The 22,038-nt window shown below is 40.0% G+C and overlaps 1 protein-coding gene across 6 annotated transcripts in view; it reads right to left on the bottom strand.

The window, feature by feature from the left end:
- grm5b (glutamate receptor, metabotropic 5b) overlaps window positions 1-22,038 on the bottom strand; it is a 76,972-nt gene that overhangs the window by 44,494 nt on the left and 10,440 nt on the right. For all 6 annotated transcript variants that reach the window (XM_051396552.1, XM_051396550.1, XM_051396554.1 and 3 more), the window contains exons 5-6: window positions 15,552-15,626; window positions 14,915-15,089 (exon numbers count right to left, since the gene is read on the bottom strand). In XM_051396552.1, coding sequence (XP_051252512.1) covers window positions 14,915-15,089; window positions 15,552-15,626 — 250 coding nt within the window. The remainder of the gene's footprint in view (window positions 1-14,914; window positions 15,090-15,551; window positions 15,627-22,038) is intronic.

The following is a 22,038-nucleotide window of genomic DNA, read 5'->3' as shown; positions in this document are numbered from 1 at the left end:
GGCCAAATCTGTGCCCTGCCACAACTCTGTCTCTGAGCTCCTTGGGCAGTTCCTTCGACCTCATGATTCTCATTTGCTCTGACATGCACTGTGAGCTGTAAGGTCTTATATAGACAGGTGTGTGCCTTTCCTACTCAAGTCCAATCAGTTTAATTAAACACAGCTAGACTCCAATGAAGGAGCAGGACCATCTCAAGGAGGATCAGAAGAAATGGACAGCATGTGAGTTAAATATGAGTGTCACAGCAAAGATCCTGAATACTTATGACCATGTGATATTTCAGTTTTTCTTTTTTAATAAATTTGCAAAAATTTCTACATTTCTGTTTTTTTCTGTCAAGATGGGGTGCTGAGTGTACATTAATGAGAAATAAAATGAACTTTTTTGATTTTAGCAAATGGCTGCAATGAAACAAAGACTGAAAATTTTAAAGGGGTCTGAATACTTTCCGTACCCACTGTATATATTTAGACTGTTTTTCTGCTATCGATCTTCATCAGGTAACTAATCATTTCTTCATCGAAGCCATCAACCTGTCTATTAGACCCGATCCCAACTAGGCTGCTTAAAGAAGTTGTTCCCTTAATTGGCACTTCTTTACTGGATATGATTAATCTTTCTTTATTATCAGGATATGTACCACAGTCCTTTAAAGTAGCTGTAATTAAACCCCTTCTTAAAAAGCCCACTCTTGACCCAGGAGTTTTAGCCAACTATAGACCGATTTCTAACCTCCCCTTCCTCTCTAAGATTCTGGAGAAAGTAGTCGCCAAAGAGTTGTGTGACTTTCTACATAACAATAGTTTATTTGAGGACTTTCAGTCAGGATTTAGAGTTCATCACAGCACAGAGACAGCTCTGGTTAAAGTTAATAATGACCTTCTGATTGCTTCTGACAATGGACTTGTCTCTGTACTTGTATTATTAGATCTTAGTGCTGCATTTGACACCATTGACCATAACATTCTTTTACAGAGACTTGAGCATCAAATTGGCATTAAAGGAACCGCACTAAGCTGGTTTAAGTCATATTTATCAGATCGCTCGCAGTTTGTACATGTTAACGATGAATCTTCAATAAATACTACAGTTAGTCATGGAGTTCCACCATGTTCTGTACTTGGACCAATACTATTTACTTTATATATGCTCCCTTTAGGCAACATTATTAGGAATCACTCCATTAACTTTCACTGTTATGCAGATGATACGCAGTTATATCTATCAATCAAGCCCGATGAAATTAATCAATTATCTAAATTACAAACATGTCTTAAGGACATAAAATCCTGGATGACCTGCAATTTTCTGATGTTAAACTCAGAAAAAAACGAAATTCTTGTTCTTGGCCCCAAAAACCTTAGAGACTCACTGTCTAAAGATATAGTTACTCTAGATGGCATTAACTTGGCCTCTAGCACCACTGTCAGGAATCTTGGAGTTATCTTTGATCAGGATTTGTCATTTAACTCCCACATAAAGCAGACCTCTAGGACTGCCTTCTTTCATTTACGCAATATTACAAAAATTAGACACATACTATCACAGACAGATGCAGAAAAACTAATCCATGCATTTGTTACTTCAAGGCTGGATTACTGCAACTCTTTATTATCAGGTTGCCCCAATAAGTCCATTAAAACGCTCCAATTAATTCAGAACGCTGCAGCACGAGTACTGACAGGAACCAGAAAAAGAGATCACATCTCTCCTGTACTAGCTTCTCTGCATTGGCTCCCTGTAAAATGTAGAATAGAATTTAAAATCCTCCTCCTCACCTATAAAGCTCTTCATGGTCAGGCCCCTTCATATCTTAAAGAGCTCATAGTACCCTATTACCCCACTAGAACACTACGTTCTCTGAATGCTGGGCTACTTGTGGTTCCTATAGTCTCTAAAAGTAGAACAGGAGGCAGAGCCTTCAGTTACCAAGCTCCTCTCCTGTGGAACCAGCTTCCAGTTGTGTTTCGGGAGGCAGACACCCTCACCACATTCAAGAGTAGGCTTAAGACATTCCTCTTTGATAAAGCTTATAGTTAGGGCTGGATCAGGTGAGTCCTGAACCATCCCTTAGTTATGCTGCTATAGGCCTAGACTATCGGGGGATTTCCCATGGTGCACTGAGCTCCTCTCTTCCTCTCTCTTTCTGCACTCATTCATGTTCCATTAATGCATGTTACTAACTTCCCTTTTCCCCGGAGTTCTTGTGCTTTCTCGTCTCGCAGGTTCTTGTCGATCCTGGTGGAGCCTCCTGCCATGGTCCTGCTAGATTGCCATTGCCAATACTGTTGTTGCTGTGCACCTGTCTGTCTGTCTGTCTCTCGCTCTCTCTCTCTCTGTCTCTCTCTCTCTCTCTCTCTCACCCCAACTGGTTGAGACAGACGACCACCCACCAAGAGCCGAATGATCTGTCCTAGGTTTCTGCCTTTTAACAGGCAGTTTTTCCTTGCCCTTGTCACCAAGTGCTTGCTCATGGTGGTACTGTTGGGTCTCTGTAATTAATGTTTTGAAGAGTTCGGTCTAGACCTGCTCTATTTGAAAAGTGTCCTGAGATAACTTCTGTTATGAATTGACGCTACACAAATAAATAAAATTGAATTGAACTGAATTGAATTGAACCCCCGATACAAAATTGGATACAGTCACTGACTCATTCATTTAGACGACCAACAACTTTCCATAAAGGATTTGATTTGGCCGTGAACTTCTGTTACAGCTCCCCCTCTTCTTTCTCGTTTCAACAATTTTATCTCATAAGTGAATCAAGGTTAAGCCACTCTTTCATTGGCAGACTAGAGAACACTTAAGATTATCTTTGCTTGATTATTTATGAAATCATTTCTGTGAATATGACTCAAAAGGACAAGAAGCCTTTGGCTGTTACGCCTATCATCATGCTTAAAGAACAAAAAAGACAGCTACTTGACATGCAAGACAAGGAGATAACACAACAAAACAGTTTTGAAATCTGTTCTGTTTTAAAAAGGTACAATTATATGTATAGCTTGCGTTTCGCAGTATGTTTACTTCATTAAGACCAATTTCACACATCCTTCTACTACTGGTATAAACTACATGACTCTGTACGTTCTGTATTTGTATGGGCAGAGATGACTTGAGCTACCTTAGAGCCTACACACACGTTGTTCTGCACATTTTCAGTTTTTCTCTGTATAAATGACTTGTGTTTCATGTATATGTGCTGTATTCTATGTCTTTCTTGTGGTTATGTTGTGTATTTATGAGAGGATATGTACAGAATGTGCCAACGAAGACAAAGAATCCACTCTCAAATTTCTTGATGTGATGAATCAATACCAGCCTCTGTTTTACCGAACATGCCTAGAAGTGCTAACTTCTTAAAAACTCAATAATAACACAAAGAAGTAGAACAGTTAATGAAATACTGAGGATTAGTTGCATTCTTTCTCTCAGCCTGTCATGTAATCCCATTTCTTCAATTGCTCCCATTTTTCTGTGCTGTTCACACACAAGAAGAATTTTTTTTTTAAAAAAGCATGGTATCTGACAAAAACACTCAGCTGCTTCAATTTTTCCGTATTCACATCTTTTGTTTCACTAGGGGTCTGCCATTGCTCAGAGGCATCACAGAGCATATTTCTCTTAATTACCTTTGCCTGGTTCAGGGTCGGAGCTAAATTAAGGGCCAATTCATTTCCTTTCAGGACATAGCAGGGCAATTCTTCACAGATAGCCTTTCAAATGTGTGATAGATGAAAAGCAAGTGTATTTCGAAAAGACGAAAGTAAGAGGAAAGAAGAGATACAGAAAGTCAAGTGTAGAAATGGAAAGAGTTGGAGGGAAAGAAGAGTACTGAGAGCAAACATCAGAGATTATTTGCATACTGATGAGATCTTTGTTGTCATTCATTTATGTCAACTCAATACCAGCGTAAGAGAAAGTACACTTAAATAAATGTTCAGAAGATTTGCATATCTCAGAAATTAAAAAGAAAAACAAAGGGGGAAACCCTTTAGATTCCTCTGTGGATTACTATAATGACAAAAAAAGGATTATTTTTGTGTGCGTGTCTGCTTGTGTGTGTGTGTGTGTGTGTGTGTGTGTGTGTGTGTGTGTGTGTGTGTGTGTGTGTGTGTGTGTGTATTTCAGTATGCTGAGCCACTAGGCTGACGTAACAGTCAGTTTAATCCCACAGTGTAAATCTCGGAAAATGAGCAACAAAATGCCAAACTGAGAACTCACACCCGCGCAAACAACACAGTTTGTTGTACCAACACACAGATTCATAAGCACACAAATTCACACAAGGACAGATATACATTTAATAAGGTAACCTTCTTTCTACCTCCTTTCCCTACTGTCACTGTCTCTCTGTCTCTTCTGTCTGTCTCCCCCTCCTACCCTCTCTAATTCCCAGCACTTTTCCCATTGGAGTGCTGTAAGAGGATAAGGCCATTCCCTGGGAGAGCAATAAGAGGATGAATATGTGTTTGTAGGTGTGTTTGTGTGTCAGCCCATGCCCAAGTGTGTGTATATATGTCTCCAAGCCAATGTGCAAAGAAACACAGGTGTATATATAGTTGTGTATGTGAGGGTGTTTGTGTGTGAAAGTTCAAGAGTGTATATTGAATGTGTGTGTGTGTGTGTGTGTGTGTGTGTGTGTGTGTGTGTGTGTGTGTGTGTGTGTGTGTGTGTGTGTGTGTGTGTGTGTGTGGCCCACAGGTCTGCCCTACATATGGAAAACCTCCCAATTCCCTGTCAAGAGACTCTGAGAATTGGAATACCATCAGAAATTCCTGTGTCTTTTGTTTCTTGAATCTCTCCATTTTTCCCTCCTCTCTAACTGCAGAGCGATCCCTAGCAGCCATTAATAAGCCTGCTTACAGTGGGAACAGAGAGAAAAAGATGTGCAGAAATTTAAATTCATAGTTGTTATTCCTTAGATACCACTGAATGTCACTTCTGTGTGACTTTAAAGATGTTCTTTAAGCTGTTGCTTTACTGAACCTCCTAAACCACGAGGAGAAACTAATGCTTTTTTCCCAAAAGTTATTATAAACAGGAGGTGTGATCACTCCATGTTCCTTGATAAAATGTGTTATATTTTGCAGATATGCAATCATGACTCACTGTTAAGTAAATGGGTGGGAAGACAGGTGAGGAATCGGATAAGCCCAGTCGAACCTAAAATTGGCAGTTTTCTCAAAGAGTTTGACGTCCGAGTTTCACAACAAACAATTAAAAGACAAAAGCTCATGCTTATTGGTGTTGGTGGTGGAGTTTCTTTTCTATTACAGAAAATAATCTACGCCCAATTTGCCATGTACCAGTGCTACGGCATCAAATGCAAGTTTTGGGTGCTGTATGATGTAATGCCATTTGGGCAGGTTAACATTCCATTAAAAATAATTCACAGCTAAAATTCTACACTGACCTAGACGGACTGGACACAATAACAGCAAAACCTGGTACAACAGCACCAATACTACCTAAGAGTCTCATTAAAAATCAATATACAATATATATTAAAAAATTCATATACACAGACTACTGTATGAAAAAGGAAAAAAATAAATAACAGGTGCTCCTGTTATTGGGTTAATCCCCAGTACAACCATATGGACACATACCAACTTTTATATAAAATACTCATTTGTAGTTTGTGGCGAGAGACTTTGGCCAATCACAAGTAATTTCAGTGAGAGCGCTTTCCTATTGGCTGTTTTTGCTGGGCAACCAACTCCTGCAGCCGTCATTCAAAAGAGTGAGGCAGAACGTGTTGCATAGGTTTCCAGAAGTTTTGCCTATGCAGCTTTAAGACTTGAGAGACTGATTTTTTTGTATTGTGAGGAGGGTACACAGTCACCCTTGTAAAGTCAAGTCAAAAGTCAATTTAATTTATAAAACCCAAAATCACAAATTACAATTTGCCTCAGGTGGCTTTACAATCAGTATAGCATACAACACCCTCTATCCTTACACCCTCAACTCACATAAGGAAAGACTTAAAACCCTTAATTAGAAAAAAATGGAAGAAACCTCAAGAAGAGGAGCAGAGTGGGAAACCCTCGCCCAGGATAGACAGAGATGTAAATACACTGATCAGTTATAACATTATGAACACTGACAGGTGGAAAGAATAACACTGATTATCTCATTATCATGGCACCTGTCAGTGGGTGGGATATATTAGACAGCAGGTGAACATTTTGTCCTCAAGTTGATGTGTTAAAAGCAGGAAAAATGGGCAGCGTAAGGATTTGAGCTCCAGGGTGCCCAGGCGGTCATAGTGTTACGGCTGATAGGTGTATGATGTGTGTACAGAATAGACATTCATAGTCTATACAAATTGTTTATTTATCACAAAATTACAGATACGTATAAACTGTAAAAGATATGTGAGGAATATGTATCAAGGAGGATGTTCCTGTGTGTTTGTTTCTGTTTTTGGAATATTTCCACTGGTTGAGATATTTTGTCTACTTTGTTTGTTTCTCCTTATTTAGAAGAAAATAAAGCTGCAGCTTTAAACAGTAAAGCCATAAATAGACAAGAATGAGCCCTTATTTTAAGTTTTTCACTCTTCTGTATTCTATTCATATATATTTAGTGAATACATCAGTGCAATATATGGTTGTATAAAACTCAAATGATTTGTGTTTGAGCAGCTCTGCAGGTGCTCATCCTGATGGCCTACATTAAAAAGGGTAGCTGTATGTGGTAAAGATGCCTGAACTCAAAGCTAATCTTATTCCAAAAGTGTTTAGGAGCACAGCCTTTCAGAAGACTCTGAGCATCAGGAAAGCTGTTGTCCTGGATATTGCTGTAAGTCTTTCCGCTCAACTCTAACAAAACATTCATCAGCAGACCTCCTTCTCAAGTTAAACACAGAGACCAGAGAGGAAACAATAAAAAAGTAGAGGCAGGAAGAGGGAGAAGTAACATTTCAAAAAGACAGGAACAGAAAGAGAAAAGACAGAGGGGCAAAAGACTGATACTGACAGAGCGACTGAGAAAGAGAGGGAAAGCCTCAACCTGTGAACTGAATAAAGAATCTTTTGATATTGGGTAGTTTCAGTTCAGCAGCCTTTTGATCGGCTGTCTTAGAGGACTTCACCCAAACTGACAACAGAAAATGAAAGTCAAGGTAGAGTTTCATTGCAGTTTAAAATGTGAAGACATAAACCTGCTGACAGAGTTCTTTGATATGTGGTTGACACTTTTGACACAAAGGAAGAAAGAGACCTAGGGCATTTTGCTTCATGAATTTCTACCTTTGTCAAATTCACAGAAAAGGGGCTTGATGCAACAAAAGAATGTCAATAACAATGACAAAAGAGAAAAAAAATAGCAAATATCAAATCTTATGACAGGTGGAGGCGCCTTGCATATCTGTCAAATAACCACAGAGTTTTGTTTGTCTTTTTGTTAAGGTCAGGATAATGTTTTGGTCAGGGTTGACATTATTTTCATCATTTTGCACACTGGAGTCAAATACAAAGAGCTGAAGTAAAGCCGGAACTTCCGGATTATATCTCAGTAGTAGGAAAAGCTAATTCAAATGCATAAAAACGCCACAACAACAAAAAGTCCAACATTGGAAAATATCAGCGATAAGCAGCTTCTCTGTGGGTCACTCTATATGTCTAAATTAAAATGGTATTAAAAAACTATTTTAATATCACTGTTTATCTTATATTTGCTCAACAGACATAATTTCCCATAAACCCTAAACAATCAGGTTAATAGTCACAGCTCAACAGAAGAGGTGAATCCGTGTGCCAGTCGAGGGATTGCGGCTTATTCAGACAGACATCTAATAACAGCAGCACCGAGAGGACCAAACACTGTAGAAGTTTTTAGCAGCAGAGATTACACCCACAAAGTTGGTAAAATTACTTTAAAAGAAAATGTAGGATGACGTTAGTACCTGAACTGCATTATTATAGAAGCTGCAGTTTTTAACAAAGTAACCATATAAGATGCGAGATTGTAAGTCACAGAAGCTAGTGAAGTAGAGGCTAGGCCGTATGTGACACCGGGACTTTGGTTCTTTATAGATCAGCCTTCAGTATTTTTATGCAAAATCAGAGCAGGGAAATCTGAGAATCCACCAAATATATCACATTTGAAAGACAGATGGCTCAATAAATGCCCCAAGGAATAGAACTCTTCTAACTTTATCAAGTTTGGGATAGATTAGTAATTAGGCTTCCAAAAATCCAAACATTTCCTGAAAAGACAGAGATTAATTCAGTCTCAAAGCTAGATGCCTCTGTTCAGAATATTAGGCAATAAATTTCCAATGTTACATTTTTAAACCCAGATTAAAAACACATCTTGACTGCCTACTCACATTTCGGCAATAGTGTCAAGAACATGCAGTGTTCATGTGTGTGAGCCTCCAAACAAGCCATAGAGCCACACAACATCTATTGATCTCACAATGAGACAATACCAGAGGGAGATCATTTGCTCACTACAGTTAAACAGGTACAGTCAGTCACCCTCTCTCACACACAGACATGAACACACACACCTGCATACATGCACGATGATTTTTATCCATCCATAACCTTCCCTACATATTCCCCTGTGTTTAATTAGCAGCCGTCTTTTATTGCAAAGCCAAGAAAAGAGAGCAAATTAATTTCCATCATTTCACCAATTAAATGACACGAAGCAGCTCTTGTTTTAATCAAGGATAAATTAACATGATACTAACAAATATTACACTGCTTCTTGTCAACTCACAGACTGGAATTGACCCTGTTTGTTTGTGCATTCACGGTGTGTACTAGTGTGTGTACAACACCTCTGTGTGTAAAAGTGTGTGGTTTGCAAGTGCAGATAAATCCAAAACCCTGCGGTGATACGTAAATTACAGGGATTTGCTTTTCATGTCTGACAAGAAATCTTTTATTACCATGATATCCGAAAGCCATACACACACACCATACCTGTCCTCTCTGCTCTGCCCTCAACTACTAATCTTCCCTCTCTTCAATCATTTGCTCCCTTTTTTCCGCACTCCTCGCCTTTCTGCATCTTTCCTTCCCCTGCTCGCTCTGATTCCCTGCTCTGCCCTCACCATGTCTTTGATCTCCTCTCACTACCATGCAGGTGTACAATCCACTAAAAATCTATTCATCTTGAGCTGCTCCAGTGTTTTACCACAAGATGCTGTTTAACCTCTCTATTTCAAATATCTCTCAATTTAAAACCACAAGGAAGTGCGACCTTAACAGACAGCTGCAGCGTGAAGTGGGACACTGCAGGGGTCGGACCTCTGTTAAACGATCAGTTCAGGGTCTCTGTTCTCATACATCACACTCTTACACTGAGACAAAACGCGAGCAGCTGGATTCAACGAGAGACACGGTGACAGAGAGTGAGAGACAATGACATAAAGTCACAAAGTGTCTGACAAAGATGAGAAATGTGACAAAACAAGAGAGTTATGAGACATGAGAGGACAATGGGGTCATAGAATATCAGGCTCTGAAATTCCCATTAGCATGATCAATCTTCTTCTATCAGTGTTGAATGTAGTTAATGGCACTCTCGATATGACAGAAAAACACGGCATACAGTACACCTTTTCCTAACAGTCACACACTCACATATATAGATGCACCCACGCATGCACATAGCCATTCACATAAACACATGCGCATGCGCCACATATCACCCCAGCTGCTATGCTGAATTCATCCAAATATGGTCGGGGATATTTCCATGGCAACAGCAGGCAGGGGTGCAGACTTGAGCTGGATGATCTCCAGAGTGTCTGCTTTTTGACTTTTGATTCAAACTATTCTCTTTCAGTTCATTCAGCACTAGTCATTTCTTAAATGGTTAAAATATCTGACTCTTATGAAAACATAAAGAATCCAGCCTTGGTTACATGTCGGCTGCCATGGAAATGCAACTACACTGCTTGAACTGTAAGGTTACAAAACTTTCATACAACAGTTTTAACCTATTATGTGGTTGTGTAATTTGTATTTGTATGTGTACAACTTCTCCTCATCAAGGCCATCCATTCTCATACAGAGAATGTTTTCCTGAAATCTGCTGCAAAACAGCTGCAAGTAAGAAAATACAGCCATTTATAAATACCACTGATGGAGTGGAGAAACAGGTAAAAGGCAGACAGTGCTTGTGAGGGAAGCATATTTCAAACTGTAATGACTGACCATAAAATACAGAGATGTTGTTGCTGTGAAGTCAACCAGATGATAAGCTGTAGCTATTATAAATGGCTGCCCTGCACGGTCCGGATAGAAATTTATAGAGAGGAGGGACGGTGGATCAGTGTATTTTGTGTGAGCATGTGTGTATGTATATACCCGAAGCTAAATATCATCTTAAGCTCCTGCTCCCTGACCCAATGAGCCATATATCTACTGTACATCTATATTCACTCCACACACCAACCCATACTGTAGATTGTAGATTTGCATAGTACAGTCTATAATAAAATCACACATGCCCATAGACACACACAATCTTTCTGTAATATATAATTCAGATTATTTATTTTTGTGAAGCTTTTTTTAGACTAGAGTAAAGTCTAGACAATTTGTCTATATCTATACTATCACTATCACTGCTCTATACTACAGGGCAGTGCCTGTCGGCGGGTGGTTCTTATGTATGGCTGCAAAAAAAAAGGGAGGAGGGACTGTAACATTTTACAAGTGGCAGCTAAAACAGACTTATTTGTGTCACTGATAAGACCTCATCTGAAGGAGAGGCTGTTTCACTTGAAGACAGATAAAAGAGGTTATTAAGTTGATATAGGGAAAAACTAATGACAAGAGAGCATGTGATTTTTGTGCTGGTAAGTGTGTGTATGTGTAGATGTGTAAGTGTGGGGGAGTGTTTGTGTGTCCCATGTGGCTCTAGATATTTATCTCAGCCCAGCTATTCATTAATGGGTCTGTAGCCTGCTGGCACCATGAAGAATTATAGGACAGAAGCAAGCAATACATTCAGGCTCAAATCCAGACTGTGTGTGTGTGTGTGTGTGTGTGTGTGAGTGTGTGAGTGTGTGTGAGTGTGTGAGTGTGTGAGTGTGTGAGGGAGAGGGAGAGAGAGAGAGAGAGAGAGAGAGAGAGAGAGAGAGAGAGAGAGAGAGAGAGAGAGAGAGTGACATAGTTTTCTTGTGATGTGTTAGTTAGCCCCAGGACGTAATGTGGGTTTTTAGGATTATTTCTAGAAGAAGAACATAAAAAATCTAAAACCAGAAACACACTGAGTGCCTGCTGGGGCTTTTTAAAACCCACAAACTTAAAAGGACAATTTCATGCAAATGAAATCACTCTATAGAAGGGATGGGACAATATATGATATCATCACGTATCGCAATAAAAAACAGGCTCCCTCTCAATGTCACTTTCCCTTTTTTCTCTCTCTCACTTTCCCCCTTTTTTCCTACGAGAATGGGGTCCCTCTTTTAGTTCTCTCTCTCTCTCTCTCTCTCTCTCTCTCTCTCTCTCTCTCTCTCTCTCTCTCTCTCTCTCTCTCTCTCTCTCTCTCTCTCTCTCTCCGGTCTTTCCAAAATCCTTTGATCATGGCTGAAGGCTCGCCTTGCCCATTGTATTCCCCACAAAAAAAAGTCTGGATGTATCTAGATTCTAGATCAAAGAAATTTACAACGAGCAGAGAAATGACATCCCCAATTCAAAAAAATGGAAAACCGCAAGATCAATTTCAAGACATCACACATGACATCCAGGCAATGTTAGAGGCGATTATACAGACAGACAGAATCAAACATTCATCATACATTATTTTACGGCATCCAGCACACAGCCCATCTCAAACAGTAAACATACAGATAAACCAGACACATGGTATTCTATTAATGACCCTAGTTATTGGCCCTAGGTAACTGAATAATCTTCTGTGTGCTCTTGTGGTAAAGTAATTATCCCGGTGTTAAACGAGTGTCTCCCCAACTAGGCTAATCAGAAGTTCCGTCCACAGACCTCCAGTGAGCAGGGCACCCACCCGTGACCATCTCCAATTTACAGCTACAGTCCGTTTATGATGCTGACGCTAACGAAGGATGATATTCAATTAACCAACTAATCAAAACAGACTGGCCGCAAGATGTACTGCAAAAAATATCAGTTTTAACAAGCCATTAAGTTCTATATTCAGCCTTAGAAAACTATTTCCTTTACACAAGTGGAAAGCCAAATGATGTGGGAGCTAGCTTTAGTTCAGTCTAAATGCTTTTTCACTCAGTTCAAGGAATTTTAATGTGACAACTGACCATACAGTGTGAAATGAGGGAGACTGTTCTGACATGGTGTTGCATAGTTTCAGGAAACTGTTGAACTAAGTTAATTTAATTTGGCAGTAAGCTGTGTAACACACTTTATTAGGGTGTTTTGGTTGTTTAAATTGCTAATTGCTGAGCCAAATTTCAGAGCCAATGTGACGCACCATAATTGGTCTTTTCATGTTTCTCGTTTTTTATTGTTTGTATTTATCTATCCAATAATGTTTTCCCTTTTGTCTTCTTAATTGGGAATGTCCAATTCCCTATGACCTACAGTTGTTGTCACTGCTAATTTTACTGTTGTCCTGGGGAGGAGTCAGACAGCCATGTGCTGCACCAGCTGCTTCTTTTTTACCTGACAGCAATGTGCTTCACCAGAAGAGTGTAATATGAGGGAGGTTCCTACTATACCTGTCTGATCCCTCTCTCCTACAGGCACATGCTTTGAATAACGAAAGAAACATGACAAAGCAGCGACAAAGTTAAGAACCTGCCAAAACCACACATTGGGTGTATTGGTATGCGCAGTCTCTCTCTCAGTGCTATAGCTACCTCTGCTAAGAAACAAATCCCAGGTCTCTGCAGCATTGAATGAGAATTTTGCACCCCTCTAACTCTGACTGAGAATGACAGTTGTTTTCTTTCCAGCCAACACTTTTATCCACTTCCACACATTCACATTTAGGGGCTTCCATATATTTCTACTGCTAACCATCGAGCAGCTCCACTGGACCAGTTGGAGGTTAAGTGTTTTGCTCAAGGGCACGTTCACAGTAATTGTTAGAGGAGGGGAGAGCACTGGCTTTTCCTCGGTTTTGTAGCTTTGGGCCAGCACTGAAAATAGATGGGTTGCTGTGTAATATTATTTAGACTGACACTGTATTATAAATAGTCACAACTTAAAAACAACTTAACCCATGACAGGATATCAACGTTTACTTAATTCTATGAGAATGGGGTCCGTCTTTCAGTTTCATTCTCTCTCTCTCTCTCTCTCTCTCTCTCTCTCTCTCTCTCTCTCTCTCTCTCTCTCTCTCTCTCTCTCTCTCTCTCTCTCTCTCTCTCTCTCTCTCTCTCTCTCTCTCTCTCTCTCTCTCTCTCTCTCTCTCTCTCTCTCTCTCCTTCCCCTTTAATCTCTAATGACAAGGCAAACCCAAATAACAGGATGTACAGCATACTTAGTATGTTTTAAGACTTTACCTCACTCTCAGCAGGATGACGTTGATGATGATGTAGATGAAGATGATGATGTGTAAGATGAGCATGGTGATAATGAGCATCATGGTGGCGATGACAACAAAACTGCTATGATTTAGTTACGCAGTGCAGATCACTGGGGGAAGAGTAGAATAGAATTGAATAGAATTATATTTGTGGCATTTGAATGGTAATCACATGATAATGCTTCCAATCTATTCAAAGTCTATTTTGTTCTCTGCATATTGGCTGGCATAGGTGCTAAAATCATTATTCATCATCTGTTTATTACACAGTTGGCATGGCAACCAAAACTCAAGAGGCTTAGCAATTATACACACACACACACACACACACACACACACACACACACACACACACACACACACACACACACACACACGCACAGATGTAGATAAAAACAGTCCATTTGGAAGGTTATTTTTGCAAGTGAATTGTAGGAGGAATTAATCTAAGTGAGAACAAAGCTTAATGTGAAAACCAAAATTCAAAACAGCATGTGGTCTGTGTGTGTTTTTGTGAATGTATAAAGGGCAACAATATATCTGTACAGTATATTGGGGTATTTAACACTATTCAGTAGGCTTCTCTGTGTTCATGATACAAAGACTACTGCTCCACTATTTCACAGAGGTAAAAATTGACAGCTTTTCGACGAATACTTTGAATTAATGACTTCCTCCACAAATATCGAAAGACATTAATCCACATTTATGAAATGAGCAGTCTGGATGCTAGATTGATCAAAAAATAAGAAATGTCTGTATCTGTCTAACTCAGCTCAGCTAATTACATTGTTTGGTCTGTTCGGCTTATCATTAATTTGCATAATGGTAACGAATTTAAAAAAAGCAAGTCCTGCTGGTCAAAGATCAGGTTGAAGTTACTTTGAGGTCTAATAATCACCAGTTGGATGCACATTTTATGCAAAGAACTTGGTTGAAATTAATTTGAAGCAGATTTGTACCAGCTGTGCTCTTATTTTGACATTAATAGCCCTGTGCTTATAATCATCAATGGCTCTCATAAGAGGGTTATTTTAGCTCAGAGCCACAGCTTTGCCTCTCCATCTGCCCTCCAAAACATCCAGTGGCTGAAATCCCCAATGGATCACACCGTTATAGCTGCCTGACTATATAACGTGGAGCACACTAGTTACAAAACAGATTCTTTCCAACTGATTTTTACTGGTCCAATCACATTTAAATTCCATACACTGAGCAAGACTCACAGGCACAGACTGATCTGAGGAAATCAAAGATCCAGTATTACAACTGAATTATATTATTTTAGTAAGTGAGTAGTAGGACACACATTCAGAGAGAATTTTCAAGGGGAAACCTGTATATCCCTTATGTACAGCAACATACCACTGCTCAACATGATACAGCAGAATTGAACTTTGTAGCTCCACTGACCTGCCGATAAGGAGGAACTCTCCTACTAGTCCCTGGCGTCTCATGGCCATGAGGATGTTGCGGACAGTCATGCCTTCACAGAAACATGCCACCACCCTGGCCTTGGGAAGGTGGGCCCTGAGTCTCTCCAGCAGCCGATCAAAGCTCTGCTCTCCAGCATTGCTCCAGATTTTGCCTGGGAAAAACATGTCACACAAATTCACACATGGCCTGTGATGGTTGTGATATGTTCGAATCTCTGTTGCTTCGATTGTTATGACATGTTGAGTTTCTTTTGTCTTTTAGTGTTTCTTTTCCAATAATTAATGAAGTGTCAACCAAATGCCACCACAGTGTGAAATGCAAGTCTTCACAAGGTAATTAAACAGGCTGACCTTCAAAGTAAAATAGATGTATTCTTGTTGATTGGATGTCTGTAACCTGAGACAGCTGTTAAATTAATTTTATCTGTCGACACCATGGTGTCTTTGTTTGACTAAATGTAAGAGTTAATTAGATGTAAGTGATGTTTATTGCCCACAATATATATATACCCACAAAATTCCATCTAGTTTCTTACTTAACTAAATATTTCTGTCATGTTTTGGGATTTAATATTGCTTAGATTGCTGTTGTTGTTTTGACCTGAGTATCTTACCAGAGTGGGCAATACAGATGCCCTCCTTGGCCGCCATGTCCTTGAATGCTTCCATCCCACTCTCACCATAGTTGCCTGTAAAACCACAAAAAGGGTAAGGGTAAGGGTGAGGGGTATTTAAGTAATTCAGTTTTAGAGAGTAATCTGGATGGATGTGTGTAAAGATAGACAGACAGAAACATATATACACGCATGCATATACAGTTCATGGGAAGATGTACATAATGACAATAAACATTACTGAATCGCAAATGATCTAATTCTCCATTAGAGATGACTTTTGGTGAAAAAGATGACAGTTAAAGACTTGATCCCTCTTGGTTTTCAAAAACATGCCCACTGCAGTAACTCGCCTGCTACTGCACTACTCGTAAAAGCTCAAATTTATGTCAGAGAAAGCGTCTCCCCACTGTGGCACCCGTTTCTTTGCCAGAGAAAGTGGGTGACCTGGAATTTATGCTAATGAAGGGTTGTACACACTGGCAAAGAATATGATAGGATTCCCCTCTTTAATTTCTCTTCTTCTCCCTTTTATCTCTTTGCCATTTCTGTGTTGATTAAATAAAAGATCAAAAATATCTCTTTCTCACCATTTTTACCAGTGTTTCACTCTTTTCTCACTCAATGAGGTTGTTATATCTTCTAACGCTTTCTCCTTTTTACTGAGTGTGTTATCAAATATACAATACAGTCTAATTATTTATATGTGCGTCATTTAAACTGATGAGAAAAAAGAAGAGGTCAAAGGAGAAAAAGTGATAGAAGTAGAGAGAAAAAAGATTGAGATAAGGGAAAATAGGAGAGAGATGGCAAATCATGATGCTAAAGGCGAGCACACGGAGAGAAATGGGGAAAAGGATGAAGAAACGTACACTGAAAGTAGAAGAGGTCCCACGATCCCTGACCGCTGCTGCATCTCAGTGTGTGTGTGTGTGTGTGTGTGTGTGTGTGTGTGTGTGTGTGTGTGTAGTCGGGCCAATGATGAGTGTGGTGGAGCGAAGTGTAAAGTCCTGTAATTAGTGTCTCAGTGAGAGGAGTGGGAGACAGATGGTACAGACCGTCCTTCCTCTTGCGCACACACACACACACACACACACACCATCATCAAAATCGATAAAGCTTGTAACCTACTTCACTCTGGACTCAACAGGGATTTATGTGTGAGACGTCTCTCTCGCTCAGTCAGCCTGTCATGTGTCTCTTGTGTCCCGCAATCTACCAAACATACATACACACGCACGCACGCACGCACGCACGCACGCACGCACGCACGCACGCACGCACGCAGCACACCACACACACACACACACACACACACACACACACACACACACACACACACACACACACACACACACACACACACACACACACACACACACACACACACACACACACACACACACACACACACACACACACACACACACACACACACACACACACACCTTTTAGCTATTATCTCCTGTGTAGCACCACGGTGACCATTATATTTAGTACATTTACCTTAAACTTCCTTTTCACATGTGGAGACTTCCTTTGTTTCATCACCTCCCACTGAAAAACCCAACTGGGACCTCCAGCACAGAGATCACACATTAACAGCTTCCCTATGTTTTTCTTCAAACCCCCTTTACCCCTCTGCTTTTGTTCTTTTTACCTCTCGCTGTGTCTCTCTTTAATCCCTATATTGAAATCTATAGTTTTAATGATAAAAAAGAACAAAAATCCCTTCTCCCTGTGTGCTCCTAACATTTATGCCCCTCTACCCTCTTCTTCTTTAATTTTTTCCCTTCATCTTGTTATTCATCTGCTATATTGCATCACTTTATAACATGCAATCAAATGCAAAGCTGAGGGGTCTTCTGCTTGCCCTCTGTGGCTCTCTTTCTCCCTCTCCTCTAGCTACTTGCATCTTCTGCCCCCACTTTTCTCAACAGCAAATCAGGCAGCAAAATGTAAGATACAGAGACAGGTCGCTCTGTGTCTTTTCCCTCTCCTCTTTTCCATCCCTGCCCTCTCCCTCTCATCCTTCCTCCATCCTTCTCAATTACCATCCTCATCCTCTTGTCACTCTTATCAGGTCTATTACATGCAATTACATATTCCCTCCATTTCCCCTGTCACCCTTCCTTGTCAGTTTCCTCTCTTTCAACCCTCACTCCCGCTGGTCATGGATTCACCCAGAGAAAAACAACAGTAAAAATTAAAACATTATTAAGTAAATGGCATCCTCCTGCTCTCTCCTCCTATTCCTCATGATCCCTCTCCTTTTCTTGTTCTCTCCCAATTCTCCTCAATCCTCACCAATGCCACCACTACACCATATCACGTCTGTAGTGCTACAACTACCTGCAGCTAAATGCCAGATACAGTAACACCCTGGGGCATACTGACACTCATACCGTGTCAAACACTGAGTTACACAAGATTACAGAATTACATGGCGAACAGAACACACACATAAACAGTAAAAGCATGCTTTGGCAAACAGACTCACAAACTCTATTTGACATATTTGTGTCTACACCAGTATCATTATTGAGGAATTACGCAATATTATATTAGGGAAGCAAGAAATAATTATTTTCATTATTGATTAATCTGCCAATTATTTTCTTCATTAATCAGTTTATCATTTGGTCAAAAAAATCTGTGAATAGTGAAAATGGCCATCACAAATGCACAAATGATCACCTGTTTTTTTTCCAACCAACACTATAGATTATATCCAAGACCTTCAGTGTACAATTAAATTCAACCCACAAAAGCTGAAAATCCTTTTTGCTGGAAAAAAATGATATTACCAATTTATTGATAATCAAAATAGTTAAAAATGTATTTTATGTTGATCAACTAATCCATTAGTAGCTTGGAGCTACACAAAAGAAACACTGACTTGCTCTGGAAATAATGGCTAAATGTTTTTGTTGTTTTTGCATTTAGCCTGCGGTTCTTTAGTCTGGTAAGACACAAACAGTTTCACTAAAGCTCTAAGAGGTTGTAGTCACAATGACTAATTTAGTTTATTCCAACATATGTATCCTTGTTCAATTCATCTTTATTTCTAGATATGCAAATCATTCCACTGGACTCTACTGTTATTTAAAAGCTCAGTTCAAACAACTTATTGAGTGTTATTAGGAGAAAAGCTGAAAGACCTCAAGGTCACAAGACATTAAGACTTGTAGACTCTTAGTATTATTAAGAATCAGCTGTTGGATATATTTTCATGATTTTTAAATTGTATGTGCTTGTCTGTTACCCCATTCTTCACTATAGAAATAGCTCCAGGCTACAGACAGGATGCATACAGTAGTTTCATAACCATAACCATCGTTTTCTCCACTTGCACCATGCTTTTATTCTACTTAGTGAACTCAGGATCTAGAAATATACCCTGTCTGTGCTCAGAAATCCCACTTTCAAGTAAGAAAGTAGAAATTCTGCTGACAGACACTTTCAACAACCTATGTCTATAACCAGTAGATCTTAATTTCATTAGCCTAAGACCCACACTTTACAGTTTAATTGATTCATCTGTTTTAAAACTCAGCCCCATATATTACTATAACAAAATAGGAGTCTCTACCATTGTTGTATATACACACATGCAGAGAAACAAACATGCACACTTGCATCAGTGCATACTATTTGCACAGATGTAAGCATGTGCTCATATTAATGCACAGGTGCAGGTAATTCCTTACCATGAGTGTGTTTTACCATGGCAACAGCTCAGACATTTCCCCCCTTAAGAGCTGTGCCAATTGGAAATCTCTATTGAATTCTCCCTCATAGATATCACGGATACAGACTGGGTAGCAGGAGGGCTGGCAAACCATCTATCTAAGTTAACAGAAGCCATTAAATGGATTCCCAAAACATCAGTTCTGAAATCTGAGCTGGAGCCAGTTTCAGCAGATGTAGTCCTGTGAACCAGGCTCATTGAAACACAGAAAAGGTCTTGTTATAAGGGAACCCACCAGAATCTGGCCCATGACCCATTTTGAATCTTCACCCTTAGGCGGTATTGTCAGAGACAACAGTAAAAATGTGAGCAGATTTTGTCAATCTCCTCTTCTCCATCCATTATACCTTTCTCTACACTGCCCTCCCAAACTCATCTCACCTACATCTTCCTCAATTCTGCAAAGGCCATGACAGTTAAATAGGCACAGGGCATGTCAAGCTCCAAAGACAGAGAGAGAGAGAGAGAGAGAGAGAGAGAGAGAGAGAGAGAGAGAGAGAGAGAGAGAGAGAGAGAGAGAGAGAGAGAGAGGAGTGATTGATAAAGAAATGGAGAGAAAACAGATAAGGTGGAAGATCAAAATGGCTAATAACAAATAGGAGACAGAGATGAGAGAACGTTAGAAAGAAACAAAGGGAGCGAGAGTAAAGAGGAAGAGGTGGAGAGAAGCTTGACATCTTGATTTATTGAGAGATTTATCAATTTCTGCTGGAGCGTGCTTGGGTGACACATGTCAAATTTCATGTCAATAAAACCCACTGAGCTAAATTGAACTGAACTGAACAGAGCGACTAAGAGAGGGACGCAGAGAAAGACTGAAACAAAGGAATACTAAACTCAGTGTAGTGGAGGACGATAGTGTTGATTCTCTTCAGTGAAGTGTGAGAATTATTATTCGTTGACTGACAACTGACTGTGATCATCATACAGCAGAGCAATAATAGAAGTGGATGACGGTGGATTAAAGAAGAATGCTGACAACGGACGACACGTCCCTTCTCCTTCACAGTGCCTTGTGAAGCAGACGAGCACCTTCAGCTACAGGCTGGTCTCCCGAAGGTGCTCTACAAAGACTTCATTTCATCACTCAGCTCATCTAAGTTGCTCTGCATAATGATCTGTTACGGTCATATTTCTTTCTGTCTCACCTCTTATCTCCGTGGTGATTGACCCTTTAGCTTAAAATAATGATGCAAAAATGGCAAAAGGAACTGATGATTATAAAATAATCTCTACTTCTGCTGTGCTGCAATTAATCCTTTACTGCTTCTGCGTTTATACTGTTAGGGCTTATTCTATTAATTAAAATCAGCTTTAGAGAAGATTCCGATTTATGGGTTGCAGGAAATTGATTGGCATGTCCATCCCCAGAAACAGCACCGAACTGTGCATCAGTTTTAGTATTGCAGGCACACTGTCTAGCCTAGAGAGACTATTTGTATCCCACGCAGAACGGTTATAAAATCCACATATTACATGCATGTATTCGGGCATGTACAATATATACTATCTCCCGATGAAGAAAGTACTCATAGCGCTCCCCTTGCAATAATATTACTTAATTACTTCAATGTAATTACTATGCTGATATTACATGTATTATTCAGTTTCTTGTGTATCAGTTTCTATCGTCTCTTGCCTCCAGATGCAAAATGTTAATGCAGAGAATTAATGAGTCTCTATAAACTTCCCCCCGCCCCATCTTTCTCTGAATCTGCAGCTCCTGTACGCTCTCTTATCTATCCCAAGCACTCCACAGCAACCACACACACACACACACACACACACACACACACACACACACACACCTTGTATTCTGTCTTCTTCAGATTTCTGGCACTATTATCATGGCTTACCCCATTCTCCTTTCCTCACTTGTGCCTCATCCCTCGTCTTCCTTTTGTCCCTCAATAAACCCCTCGTTTCCTCCATTCCTCTGTTGTTTTCCTCTCTGCCCTCCGCTCAACCCCCTCTCCTTGTCCTCTCCCTCCATTCCTCCAATGCCTTCCTCTTTCTTATCTCTCTTTCTCTCTCTCCCTCGCTTTCCTATCCCTTCCTAATTCTTGCCGTCTTCTCTCTGCCACCCTCCCTCTCTGGCTCTTGGTGTTTGAGAGTGATTGTGTTTGAGAAGGCAGTGGCCGACCTTGAAGACCAGTTCCAAGGTCAAACGCGCCCGTCAGAGGAAATGCAAAGACCGATTCTTTGACTGACAAACACACACATTTGCACACACAACTACAAGCACTCTCTCAAACACAAGTGCCTACAAAAGATACACACCACCTGCCTTGCCGCTAAGATTAGTAGCAGCTCAAACACACACACACACACACACACACACACACACACACACACACACACACACACACACACACACACACACACACACACACACACACACACACACACACACACACACACACACACACACACACACACACACACACACACACACACACACACACTTATATGGGGATCAGTCTCATGAGAAAGCAAAAATAAATGTCACCCTCAAGACAAATGTTACTTCTGACACCATATTGTTACAAATATGCAGGGTGATTTGTCTGTAACCCATCATTTACATAAACAAATATAGACATATTTGCAAATATGTCTGAAAATCTGCAAAGAAACCAGAATTAAAGTAAATGATAATATAATTCCATAACATTAAATTAGCATAAATCAATGTTGTTATTAGGGTTTAGTGTGTCTCTAACTCTCTCATTGATT

The sequence above is a fragment of the Dicentrarchus labrax genome, unplaced genomic scaffold (genome assembly GCF_905237075.1).
Source record: "Dicentrarchus labrax unplaced genomic scaffold, dlabrax2021, whole genome shotgun sequence".
Taxonomy (NCBI): domain Eukaryota; kingdom Metazoa; phylum Chordata; class Actinopteri; family Moronidae; genus Dicentrarchus; species Dicentrarchus labrax.
The sequence above is the reverse complement of the archived record's forward strand: the minus strand, read 5'-3'. Positions and strand labels throughout refer to the sequence as shown.